This window comes from Syzygium oleosum, unplaced genomic scaffold (genome assembly GCF_021117445.2).
Source record: "Syzygium oleosum isolate NSW1041296 unplaced genomic scaffold, Sole_v2.1 Sole_v2.01, whole genome shotgun sequence".
Lineage (NCBI taxonomy): Eukaryota > Viridiplantae > Streptophyta > Magnoliopsida > Myrtales > Myrtaceae > Syzygium > Syzygium oleosum.
In genome coordinates, this window is record NW_026607485.1 from 23,810,852 (window position 1) to 23,824,558 (window position 13,707).

At 40.7% G+C, this 13,707-nt stretch overlaps 1 protein-coding gene across 1 annotated transcript; it reads left to right on the top strand.

Moving 5' to 3' along the window:
• LOC115676035 (60S ribosomal protein L32-1) lies at positions 1 to 2,213 on the top strand. The gene is made up of 4 exons (XM_030598887.2): positions 1 to 82; positions 552 to 646; positions 1,451 to 1,632; positions 1,760 to 2,213. Exons 2-4 carry the CDS (start codon positions 557 to 559, stop codon positions 1,887 to 1,889), a joined length of 402 nt encoding a protein of 133 aa, XP_030454747.1. The 5' UTR covers positions 1 to 82; positions 552 to 556; the 3' UTR covers positions 1,890 to 2,213.
• Positions 2,214 to 13,707: the final 11,494 nt, after the last annotated feature.

The following is a 13,707-nucleotide window of genomic DNA, read 5'->3' on the forward strand; positions in this document are numbered from 1 at the left end:
GGTCGCCAAACCCTAGCTGCCTCCCTCGATCCTCTCCTTAGGATTTCGCAGCAGCAGAAGAGCTCGGCGTCGCCTCCCTCAGGTCCGTCGCTCCCTTTCTCTCGACGAAATCTGTATGTTTGGCTCGCTAAGGCTCGATTTCGCTTCGCTTTGCTGTTCTGTAACACGTCAATTCTGCGTTCCCCCGATCTTCTGGTTCGGTTTTGGTGTTCTGTTCCTTCTAGTTTAGTTTCGGCGCGCGAGCTAGGTTGTCGTTGCTTGCTGCTGTTGTTGAGCGCGCGTTTTCGTGAGGAATAAGGATGTGCTCGCTCGGCGGAGCATGAGTTAGATTGTGTCGAGTTGAGTTCTGGCTACCCGAGATCTCCCATTTGGAGTCGCGTCGTGATGCGCCGTCGCTGATCCAGTTTGATTTTGAGCTAGTAGTGGCTTTTTAAGTAGCGCGCTCTCCTGTGGTTTTTTTATGGTGGGTGATTGTCTGCATCGTCTGGGATGATTATGCGTGCTGAATGTGTGTTTCTTTTTCTCTTTTTTTTGGCGTTGAAATGATGCAGAAGCAATGGCTGTTCCTCTGCTATCCAAGAAGATCGTGAAGAAGCGCGTGAAGCAGTTCAAGAGGCCTCAGAGTGATCGTAAGATTTCCGTCAAGGTATGAAAATGGCGAAGAATGTGCATTTTGTATTTTCTAACGCTGCAGGCATCAGTTAGTGTCTTGTGGATTTGGGAGCACGCCATATAAATTTAGTGTATAATCGTCTTGTTTAGTTAATCTTCATATCCGGGGATTTGGATTCGGTTAGTTTTGTTTGAAGCTTTAATGCTTGAGGGATGTTGGGTGGGGATAGTATCGGAGCAATTTTGAAGGGCTTTGATGGGGTTTTGAATTTATCATGTCTGCGATGGGATCCGTAGATCTTCTACTAGGTTGATTATCCTAAATGTCTCTTTACAGTCGACAGCACACATTGAGTGCTTATGAGCTCTAGAATTTGACCAGTGAAATCCGTCATGACGTGTACACTCAATCGAAGCCTGGAGGCACTCTAATTAGAGGCTGTTCATATGATTTTCTGTTTACAGGATTTTGTTGTAAGCGTCTCTGTAATTTATCACGGAAATACTGGCGGTTAAACTCTCTTTCTTCTAACAGATTGCTGCACTGGTTGATGTTAGCTTATCCTTTTCTTTTGAAAATAACTCATGGGAAGGATTAAATTGTTTTTCTCCGTTTGTTTGATTATCTTGGTTTTGTCTGGTTGTCTGCCGCAGTCTTTTTATTTCCGAAAAGAATTGAATTTGCTCCGGGTTGCGGAAAGGTATTTTGTGACTGATTTTTAATGTGAACGTACATACCCTAATTCCTGTGATGAAGATCATTGTGTCAATCTGTCAGTAAATTTTTGATCTCCGAATAGATGTACCGGGTGAATAAATTCATCTCTTTGACATGCAGACAAACTGGCGGAGGCCTAAGGGTATTGATTCGCGCGTAAGGAGGAAGTTCAAGGGATGCACTTTGATGCCCAACATTGGTTATGGGTCAGACAAGAAGACTCGCCATTATCTTCCTAATGGATTTAAGAAATTTGTTGTGCACAATGTCAGTGAGCTGGAACTTTTGATGATGCACAACAGGTATGTTGTGTTTTTTGTCCTTACATCTTGAAAATCCTTTAAAAAAGAGCCACACTGGGCCAGTTAACTATCTGAGGTTTGCATTATCTCAGTTCCGATTGCTCACAGCCTCTCGACTTGATTTCAGGACTTACTGTGCCGAGATAGCACACAATGTGTCGACCAGGAAGAGAAAGGAGATAGTTGAGCGGGCAGCACAACTTGACGTTGTTGTTACCAACAAGTTGGCCAGGTTGCGCAGCCAGGAGGACGAATAAGCTCGAGACTAGTCTCTCTGTTTTCAAATGGCAGTGTATTAGTTCTTATGGTAATCCTTGGAAGGGAGTTTTCCTCATGATTTTGTTTTGGCTTTGAAAGTAAACGTTTAGGTTTTTCTTCGATCAGTTCAGTTGTTGAACATCTTGCACTGGCTATCTCTAATACTTTATTTGATGAGGGTATTAAATCTTACCTGCCTCCTGTTTTCGTTTACATAGAGGCGTACTCTACTGTTGTCTGGGGGTGTAGGATTGACCCAAGTAGTACCGACATTATGCTTATCGTTTGACTTTGGCTATTTCAATGTGGTACAATTATTATTATGCGGAGGCTTGTTACATTTGATAGCTTGGAGCTCGTTGCTACAGAAGCGTTCTGAATTGTTGACTCGTGCTTTTGATGGCTATACTGCTGTTACCGTCTAGAGAGCTTGAGCAAGTGTAATCCTGCCTGGTTTTAATATGGGTTTTTGAAGTGCCAGGTCTTGAACTCCATCAAAATTTTCAGTAAAAATGCCAACCTATAGCTGGAGAAGTAGGAATATCGGCTGCGGAGATAATATGGAATGTAGAGATATAGGAACCGGTTTGTGAATACCATCGGCTATGATCAACGATACAGAAGTTGCGGTCGATAAGGTAAGGGGTCGGACTAGATATACCCCAGTGGCCTCCATAGTCGCTAGCTTTGCATATTTTAGCGAGTCTATTTATGAAAGGAAGACTATAAGATGATTATGTTATTAGGCACTAGCTTTGCATATTTTAGCGAGTCTATTTATGAAAGGAAGACTATAAGATGATTATGTTATTCGGCACGGGATCGAAAGCCCATGCAAACTGAAGCTTCTATAAGCCTTTACACGCTTGGTTGGTGAATGTTCAATCGAGACCTTAAGTTTGCAATTTCCAAACAACGGGTCCGCTTATCTCTAACTTGTGAACTTAGTTGATACAAAGATAAATGATAGCACCTAAACCGTAAAAACAGGGTTGTGGGAGAATAATAGGGAAAAGTGCCAAAAAAGTACTAAATCTTTCGCATTGATACTAATTTAGTCTTAAACCTTTTTTTGGTGCCAATTCAGTCCTAAACCTTTTGCATTGGTGCCAATTTAGTCCTAAACCTTGTTTTGGTGCCAATTCAGTCCTAAACCTTTTGTATTCGTGCCAATTCAGTCCTAAACCTTTTTGTCTTTGTGCCAATTTAGTCTTTCCGGCCAATTTTGGCCTGATTTTGCTGACGTGGACGCCGGCCGATTACCGGCGCTGACGTTGACAACTTTTAATAATTTTCCCTCCCCCCTCCTTCCTCCAACCGGTTGTTGGACCGGTGACTGGCTAAAGGCCAAAGGTCGGCGAGGTCAACCTCGCCGGCCACTGGTGAGGCTCACCCAGCCGCCAGCGAGGCTCGGGCCCTCATCGGAGGTCGTGACAAAGGCTTTTGGCGAGGGCTCGAGCCTCGCCAGCAGTTGGGCAAGGCCCGACCTTGCCGTCTGCTGGGCGAGGCATGACCTCGCCAGGTCTGGCGAGGTCCCGCCTCTCCCAGCCATGGTGAGGCTCTTCTTCGCTATCTTTGGCGAGGGCGAGCCTCGCCAAGGGCCAGTGAGATCGACCTCGCCAGCGGCTGGGAGAGGCACGATCTCGCTAGTGGCCGGTCCGGCAATCGGTTGGAGGAAGGAGGGGGGGAGGGAAACAAAAAAGAAAATAAATAAATGAAAATTCAATAAAATATTAAAATATTATTAAATATTGTCTACGTTAGCAAAATCCGGCCAAAATTGGCCGAAAGAACTGAATTGGCACAAAAACAAAAAGATTTATGACTGAATTGACACTAATACAAAAGGTTTAGGATTGAATTGATACCAAAAAAAGGTTTAGGACTAAATTGGCACAAATGCAAAATGTTTAGAACTGAATTGGCACCAAAAAAAGATTTAGGACTAAATTGGCACAAATGCAAAAGGTTTATGACTTTTTTGGCACTTTTTCCCGAGAACAGTTGTTGACACCTAAATTTTGACTAACCATTTAGTGATTAATTGCATAGAAAATTAGGGATTAAATTTTAACCCCTAAACAAAAATATCAAAATCGCATAGCATATAGTTTAGGATCATATAGTTTAATTGTATTCAACATCGGACCGGCGGCAGTGAGTAAGTTGAAAATCCATTGCATAAATCAAGCTCGAGTACCGAACAAAGCTCATCTTGCTCGGAAGACGGGGCCGAAAATCACAAGTCTAAAAGGCCTTGATTGTCTTAATTTAAGCTTAAATCAGCCCATCAAGCTTAATTAGAGAAAAACCCAAATTAATTCGGCCCATTTGGAATTAAATAAAAATTAAAGGATAAAAGCCTAAGCCTAAGCCCATTAGGACTAGAAGCTCGGCCAATTAACTTAGGGTTACGATATAAATATGTGATTATACCCCTTAATCAAGGGGAGCTCTGATAATTCCCGAAAGACAATTCCGAAGAGCACGACATACACGTGAGGAAATAGCGAGATTAAAGAGCAAGAGTGAGAAAGCGCTGCCTCATCGCCACGCTGCCTCGTGCCCGTGCCGCCTCATCGTCGCGCCCGCGCCGCCTGCTCATAGCTAGATCTGTGGCTGTGAGTAGCTTGCTGCCGCTGTTGCTCAACGACGATCCCTGCCGCCGTTGCTGCCATAAAACAATGACCCAACTCAGCGCCTTCTCATCGACGACGAAGCCGCGAAGCTCCACATGATCTGCTGCCCCCGAGACTGGGATCCTTTGATGCCATCGACGAAGTAGCTGAGCTACTGCCCTTGATGGTCCCGTGCCGCTGTAGCTGGACTCTTTTTTGTCGTCAAGTCTCCAGTCCAGCCCTGCCCTGCCAACGAGTTTCCAGTCCAATCCCTACGTTCCTCCTGGTGTGCTTGTTTTGTTGCAACGTGCCCAAAATTCCACAAGGGTCCTTGAAGTTCCTTTGGCGTGTAGTCCGGCCATTAGTCCATGCAAGCTACAAAGAGAGGGAGGGGCATAAAGGAGCAATAAAAGACAGAAGAAAAAGATTGTTTTTTTTTCTTTCTTGCAGGTTATCCACGTTCCACTACTCCTTTGCTTTGTTGACCACTAAAGTCAGGGAGTCTAATTCCAAGACACCCCCGTGAGCCCGGAGCCTAGCCGAGCCACTCCTAACCACCGTCAAGCCCGCCGTCGTCGTCGCCGCCACTGTTGATCCATCGGCCACCGTCCTGATCCGCCGCAAATTCAAATTTAGAAAGAAATCCGCAAATTAGGCAAAAATCTCTATCCGGTATATTTTCAAAATATTTAAATTCTTAGTTTGAATATTTTGAATATTCCGTGAATATTACGTGATTGACTAGATACCTTAGGATAATGCTTGCTTTGTCCGCAATGTTCTAAAATACTCAAAATTAGGAATTATTTCTAATTTGGCAACGTATTTGGACGACTATCTGACATTATCCCTAAGGTACGATACGCGGCTATACGGAAAATCGTTATCTTATTCATAATCACTTGGATACGATAATAGATTTTATTCGCTTTCCAAACTCGAACAATCAGCTTTCCGTCGATATCTATAACCCTATAGATATGACTCTTAATTTGATTTCTTTTCCTAATTCAAATTTAATAAGAAAAATCTTGCGGATTGCGTGGATTGTTTGAATGCGGTTGTTATCTTTGTTTGATTATTTTTTTTAAATAAAGAAAATCCAAAAATATGTTAGTTAGGATTTAAATTAGAAGTTTTGCATGTTTAGGGAACCCTAAATGTATCTAGAAGATAGGATAATTATTTAATTTAAATTAGGACTTGAGATAATTTATTTTCTAGTTTAAATTAGGTATTATTCTAATCCTAATAGATTATTTAGGTTATTTTTAGATTCCGAATTTCCATGAAAATCCCAAAAAGAATGAGTTACTTTACGATAGATTAGGATAGATTGCATTCTTAACTTGAGTAACTTTTAATTTCGAATTTTAATAAAAAAATATAAAAAAAAAGAAGTTGTTAAATTGCATGTTATTTCGAATTTCATTGGAAAAATACCAAAATTAAATCATTTGTCCGTCATTAGAATTAGGTCACGTCGTCGCATGACATATAGTTCGCATGCTAGGTTGCATTAATCGCATGTCATTTTTTGCACATCATTGCATATAGGTTAGTTTGCATTTTAATAAAGCGCAAATCCTAAAGAACATCTTGAGTGCCTTACTTTGTTAATTGGAAATCATATTAGGATTGTCTTTGTGATTTTCTACTAACAATGCAGATGCTTGCGTTGCTCTAAGGTACGTCATTCTCCTAATCTTACAATTTATTTATTGCTTTCTTGGGTGTTAAATTGGTGGTTTGCGCACCCGCATGAACACCTCACATGTTAGTGATTAGGTAATAAAATGGATCCAGACTGCCTGCATAAATATTTTTTGAAAAGAAAAGGTACCGAAAGGGCGTTAGATTAGATCTAGCGTAATCAAGTCCCCGAGCTTAGAATCTCTGGTTCGTAGGAATAAAACATATCTCCCTATATTTTATTTAGGTTTCTAATCGACCCACCACAAATATATTAGTGGCGACTCCAAGCATAAAAACTTTTGTATGTTAAAAACTTAAACCCTAAGTTGCGAATTGGTAGGGCTTGGGAGGGCTCGAGTTAGACTTAGTCTTAATAATCCATTAGCCTGAGAAATTTAGGTCGCGACAACAGTATAATCGTTGTCGTGTTGCTAGACTCTTTAACATTTCATTAGAATTCAAATAAGTGGTAGATGGGAAACTAGTTTAGATCTCGACGCTTCATGCGTCATGCCTGACATGACTTTTTGGTGCATCGATGAAAGTTAGAGAGGGTGTTTTATTTGATGTCTGTATCCTTGTCTTTGAAGAAATTTTTCGAGATTATAAGTGATTCCTTCACTTACTAGTTACTTCATCAAACTATTTGACGGTTAACAAAATTGGTTGATAAAGCGAGATAGTAGAGTTTTACCGGGTGTTGAGCGCGACTTACTCGGTTAGCGCTCATTATAATCTCCGTCGCCTCACTTTACGAATTGATTTTGTAGACGTACTTCTTAAATTATTAAGAATTAGTGGCCGACATTGAAGTTAATAGACGGTCTGCTTCAAGTAACAAATATGAGCATGGTCCTAATAATTTTCTGGATGACCCGCTCCACATTCCACTATGAATCTAGTCTAGTGAGGGGCGATCTTGTCAAACACAGTTCGGCAGTGGAGCACTCGGCTTTAGGACGTGGGAGGTTCGTGGAGCTTCTTTTACTCGTGCCCATCACATTTGGGGTCATTTTCACTCAAATAAAGCTGAAGAAAATTCGTCGTAAAAGTGGGTGAGCCTTCGCTTCTTCTTTTTTCTGATTTGAAAGGTCGGGCAGGGATTGGAACTTCTTCAGGCCTCTCGCAAGCCCTGCAATTGGGTTCTGATTTCGTCTCGTTTGGGGAGCCGAGATTAGCGACGCGACAACCACCGAAAAACTGTGGACGACTGACTCGCGTGTCGGAACATGCCAAGCGTAAATACCGTGCGAGCATTCTTATTGGGCGAACGCAGGGTTGAAAATCACGTTAAAGCTCGTAATAGTCAAAAGATAAATTGCGATTGATATGGCCCAAGAACGGCTCGCACGACACGGGAGGGCTTTGAAACGGGAGACCCGAACGACGAATCGAGAGAACGGCCGAGATCTCGGATTGAGCTCGAGAGGTAATAGATAATCAAAGCTAAGGAGAAAAATTTGCCCATCTCCGGTCTTCTCAGGGTAATGAGCTTGGTGTCCATTTTCATCGTGTCACTTCACGGGACCGTCCCGTGTCTTCGTTAGGTCAACAGTCAAGGACGACTCTTGGGGCATGAAATCTTGAACCATCTAAAAAGCCAAGAGTAATATCCTCGATCTAGAATAGACCTGATTGAAACTATCACAAAGCGCGCACAAACACAGCAAAGAGAGGGTAAATGCGAGAAAAAAAAAATCGAGACACGGGATTTATCCCGGTTCTCCCTTAAACTATGGTTACATCTAACAGATGATTCTACTATAATTAGCACCCCAACCTCTCTGTTACAGTTTTTTATTACAAGAGAAAAAGATTATATATATATAGACGGTACAGTAGCTATTCATAAGCCCAAACCCAAACTATCAATAAAATATATACCCAAAGTATAAAAGCCCTTTGATGGCTCGAGGGCAGCGGGACCCCCTGAGCCTTCCTGTCGATGGGAAATATGAACCACACCTCAACATGCACGATATTTCCAATATGACTTTAGCACCTATTTTATGGTACAACGACGACTTACAACTATTAAATTCAATGCACGTGACGTTCGGATGGGTGAATACCCATTTTACTTATCACGCGGTTTCCATCTAACTCGCGTCATTAATTATACTCCTGAGTATTAATTTTACTCGTCTATGCATCTAAGATTCATCTAACTTGTAAAAACCTTTTAAGAGAATATATTTGATGCAACTTGTGGATTGCATTTTCATACAAAATTTCAATGTACTACTTGCTTCATGAGCTGGGGGCGGCAGCCTAAAGAGAAAAAAGGTTAGGTTCATCTAATTCATTTACTAAGTTGTCTAAACCTATGGGGTAATGTGGACAATAATGTCATAGACATTCAAGAGCACCTTGAGAGATCAATTATCATGGACCACGTCAATGTTTTTAGGCTTAGCATGTGAAGTACATTAAATAATTTGGAAAACCAAACGGTAATAGCCAATACAAGTCAAACCCCCTCGGCCCAAAAAATTTAAAAAAACCCCAAAATAATTAAAAAAAAAATAGGGAAAGTGACTCAAATGGTCCATGAATTATGGTCCAATGTGCAATATGATCCGTAAACTTTTAATTTGTTCAATATGGCCCATAAACTATAGTCCAATATGTAATGTGATCCATGAACTTTCGATTTGTTCAATGTGGTCCCTGGACTTTGTTACACGTTCAATTTAGCCCATGAACTATATGAAAATATTTAATGTTGTCCCTAAATTTGAATTAATGGAATAACAACATTGAACATTTTCATATGATTCAGCGACTAAGTTGAACATGCACAAAAAATCCAAGGACAATATTGAACAAATTAAAAGTTTAGAGATCCCATTGGATATTGGACTGAAGCTCATGGACCATATTGTATATTAAACCAAAGTTCATGGACTATTTATATCATTATCCCAATAAATTAAGAATTCTCTACAATTATTTAGCTATTTTTGGGAGGGTAAAGAGGCAATATTATGACTAGGCTAAGATATGCCCTCCTTCAATGTTGGGGTTGAAAAGGTGGCATGAACTTGTGGGAGAATCCACTAGAATTTTTATTACTTGGGAGTGAGGGAAGTCGCCACGCAATTTGGTCAATTTTTGCGTTCCAATCTGCAAAAATAATATTGCTCTTCTTGATTTAGTCAGCAATGTACCAAGCTACATATCCTTTTCCAAATCTTTTTCGAAGACCATTTGCTGGATAAAGTCAATCTCTTCACATCGTTATTGTTCATTAGTATTTTTTACCCACATATGAGACAAGCAAATCGTTCGGTTGGTTGTTCACGAATTAAGGTCATGAATAGTGTCGATTGAAAGAGGTCAATTCTCTTTTAGGAGCATATAGTCATGCAAGTGCTGTGCTCTGAATGAATTGACATGAGGCTCTGCAAGTTTCGCGCAAAAATGAATGATCTGAAAAATATTTTTAAAAAATTAATCGCTCGTATCGCTTTCGAAAAATGAATGAATCAAAAATATTTTCATTGTCCGTGAAAATGTTTGGATATAAATTGTTGTTAATAATGAAAATATTTTCTCATCGACTAATTATTTCAATCAATGTAAACGATCATTTTTAGGAAAATCTCTTTCGAATCATTCATTTTCCTCAAAATAAATGGAGCTTAAGTCACGTGACTCTCATCGACCTCCACGAAGACTATGGCCAATCATTTGGCGGAGCCAAGTCAAGAGAATCAAGAAATCAAACGCCCAAAAATTTTACCTCACACGAAAACTAAAATTAATACGAAAACATTTCTCGTTAATTAATTTCAGTAACCTATGCGAGCGATCGCATTCGAGCAGGTGTTTTTCCACGTCGTTGATTTTTTTTCCACCAAACAAATGCTATCCTAATCGGAGTAGTTTGGCATCAAAAGTTAGGTGATCGGGCATTTTCATCCTAAGATGATAAAGACGTGCCCTAATCAATATTAGAACCCCGCCAAAAAGCGCGGTTAAATCAACTAATCACTCACTTTTAAGTCTACACAACTACCAATAGCAATTATAATTACACAGGACACGAGATTAATCAAATTAATTAGAGATTATAGAAAGTGCTCATGCTTGACGAAAAGTGCCTAAGCTAGAAGTGGCCTTTTTCTACTAGGCATGTGAAGAAGGGACCTAACTCACGAATTTGCGCATCAAGCTTTTGGCTTTTCTCGTGAATTGGGGGTTGGTGGACCACAGAGAAACTTAAGTCATGTGAATAATTGCACTTTCTAATGGACATAGGAGAATATTTTATAGGGTCGGTATGTGAAATTAAGTGTTATAAAGTCCTACCTAAAAGTTTGAGCTTATAGACGGAAGAAGACTACGCGAATATAAAGAGCATATGAGATCGGTTGTCGAGCGAGGTGGGACCATATTTCGACATTAAAAATGCCCTTGTTGTGTTCATAATGTCGTAAAAAAAAAAAAGAAATTTATTGCCTTTCCAATCGAGGGTCTCTTCGGGAGTCCTTCGAGGGACATGAAACACCTCAGGAGAATTTCGATTTCCTCGTCGAAAATTCGAAAATTGTTTTAATTTCTAAAATTATGGAAAATCTCAAAAGCTGTAGATTTTTTTTTGTTGGAATTTTCCAAGTTTTGATTAAATACTTGGAATATTATTAAACATGGGAGCACGTGGTTTGGTTGAGTCATGTAGAATCATTTACCTAATGCTCGTTTTTTTTTTCTATACCGTCTGATTACGTAAAGGTAGGGCGATCCATATAGTCAATACAACTTTAACTTGATGCTTGATGGCAATCGAATTTCTTTCTTTTCATGACACATGCGCGCTAGTCGTGGACCTTTTAATTGTGATAATTTCTTCCTTTTCAGGTAGGGGCCATTCCATGCCCATGAGTAAAAGACATTCGGGATAATTGTCCAAAAAATCCTGTATCTATCGTGCGGAGGTCAATTCAGTCATAAACTTTTTAATCGTGCCAATTCAGTCATAAACCTTTCGATGATTTGTCAATTTAGTCCTAAACTTTTTGAAGATTTGCCAATAATCTATTTTTTGGATATTTGGCCAAGAGGACTATGTTGGCAGGTCATCAAAATATTTAGTACTAAATCGATAAATCATTAAAAGATTTATGACTAAATTGGCACATTTGAAAGGTTCAAGACTGAATTAGCCTCCATATAATAAGTTATACGTATATTTAGACAATTTTCCCTCAATGGATCGACAATACATCACGTTAGCAAGTCGCGCGATGGCAATGTTCAAGTCGCGTACATTTTCGCGATCTTCCCGGGGACACTCTATATGACCCTTCGCGCTGAAACAACTCGAGAACGAAAGAGGAAGATCTTTCGGACATTGAATTGCTGGCGGCAGATGGAAGGGTTCTCAACGGCAAACGGTCCTCGACAGCAGCAGCAATAAATGGCATTTGGCATGTGTGGCCAGCAGGGAGTGTGCTTCTTCTTCGACGTCGACCCTACTGCTGCATATTGGCCACCTAAAAAACGATCACACGTACACCCACAACACCTTACAGCTGCGTGGAAATTAAAGCAAAGGCGTTGCTTGAAACATACGTACCGGGACATATGGTGAATGTCGGGGAGAATTTTCCAAGAAAATCCTAAATTTATCGTGCGGCAGCCAGTTCACTCCTAAACTTTTCAATTTGGCTCATTTAGTCCTGAATATTTTGAGAGTTTTGCCAATTTAGTCATCCTGGCCAATTTAGGCCAGAAATAGTTGATATGGCGGTCCTGTCAGCGCTGGCCGGCTACATGGCATGGCCTACGACGACCAGCGCTGACGTGGACGGTTCTTATAATTTTTTAAAGAAATTTCCCGAATTATTTTTTCCTTTTTCGTTGTTTTTCCTATGCGAGGGCCGTGATGCCCTCCCCCAGCGAGACACAAAGGTCGCCGTGGCCTCACCCCGGGCAAATCCGGCGAAATTTTTTTTTGCTAAAACCGTCCACGTCATCGCCCGCTGTCTCACGGAAGACGGCCTCGTCCACAGCATCGTATTCCCGCCAAAATTGGCCGGAAGGACTACACCACCAAATCGTCAAAAGTTTGAGGAAGAAATTGACCTAAATTGAAAAGTTTAGAATTTAATCCGCCGTCGTACAAATAGATTCAAGTTTTTTTTTTGGGGGGGACAATTACCCCGTGAATGCAGTTGAAAACCGGAAATAAATGGAAGCAGACGGGACCATTTAGGGTCCACGCCAGTTCAAGCTCGGATGTGTACATAAAGGCTGTGCTTCACGTGCCTCCTTCCACGCACGCACCAGCGGTCCCCCCCCCCAATGGACCTTCCGAGGTGAAAAGAGATTGGAGGATAACACGCCCAATTACTTACAGCATTGAAGTTACGTACATCCCTTCCGTTTTTTCGTTGCGTGTCCATCATCCTCATCTTACGTAGTGACAAAGCAAGAGATCTGCTTCTAATACAGTACAAGTTAGGTGGACGAGGACCGGATTGATGGGTGGTGCTTAACGATCCGGCGATGACATGCGACGACCCTACGTAAAAACGATTTCCGCGGACAAATTGAGGCGGATATGGAGATACAAACGTTGATTCGGAGAATCGAATCTATAAAATAATGCAAACGTAATGTAATTTACTTTCTTAAATTTCGATTTACGGGTCGTAAAAAGTTTTATAAAGATTGCTTGGGGATTAAGTTACCGACGTGTCGGTACGCTTTGCACCAAGATTTGGGTGGGTTGGTCAAAAGCCAAGACTCGTTCCCTCTACTTTTATTTTAGCAATTGCTTGCAGCCTTCCTAAGCCAATCGAATAGAAAGAACAACAGAACAATTGCCGTGGTTGGACTTGCTAAGCACCTTCCCAATCTTTCTTTAGGGTTCTCGACCATGTGCAATGCATTTTCCTCGGGAATGTATGTGCACACACCTTGATCGTTTAATTAACGTATAAATAGATATGTCAAAATGGGTTGTAGATCAATTTGTTAATTCATATTTGATGGGTTAGATTTTGAATCATAAATGGGTGTAGATCCAACTCTATGAGTCATAAATGTGTTTAATATGGGTGTCAAATGTGTTTACAACTTACTTAGACCTAACTCGCCTCTATGACTCTCTCTCTCGATCTCGCGCTTGCTCAATCTGTGTTTTCACCTTAATTTGGGATATGAAATTCCCTAGATTATGTTAAATATATAAGTGTTTTAGTAATACGGATCGAATTAGGTATGAATTTCCATAGATTATGTTAAATATAGAAGCATTTTAGCAATATGAATCGAATTGAGTATAAACAATTATATATATATTACATGGAATTGGGTCAATTCGGACCGGATAATTTTGACCCGACCCGAACCACCCGTACAATGGGTACGTATCAAAAGCCATTATAATCAGTTCAACTTGGACGGATACTGTTTTGTCGGTCAGCGACTGAATAATCAATCAATTGACGATGAACAGACAGCAAGGGAGACAACAGCAGGAGTGTCATGCGTG

Excerpts from the sequence above, each read along its gene's own strand:
- LOC115676035 (XM_030598887.2), top strand. The coding sequence starts at position 557 with ATGGCTGTTCCTCTGCTATCCAAGAAGATCGTGAAGAAGCGCGTGAAG. Across the intron at positions 647-1,450 it reads ATCGTAAGATTTCCGTCAAG|ACAAACTGGCGGAGGCCTAA; the intron begins GTATGAAAATGG and ends TTTGACATGCAG. Across the intron at positions 1,633-1,759 it reads CTTTTGATGATGCACAACAG|GACTTACTGTGCCGAGATAG; the intron begins GTATGTTGTGTT and ends ACTTGATTTCAG.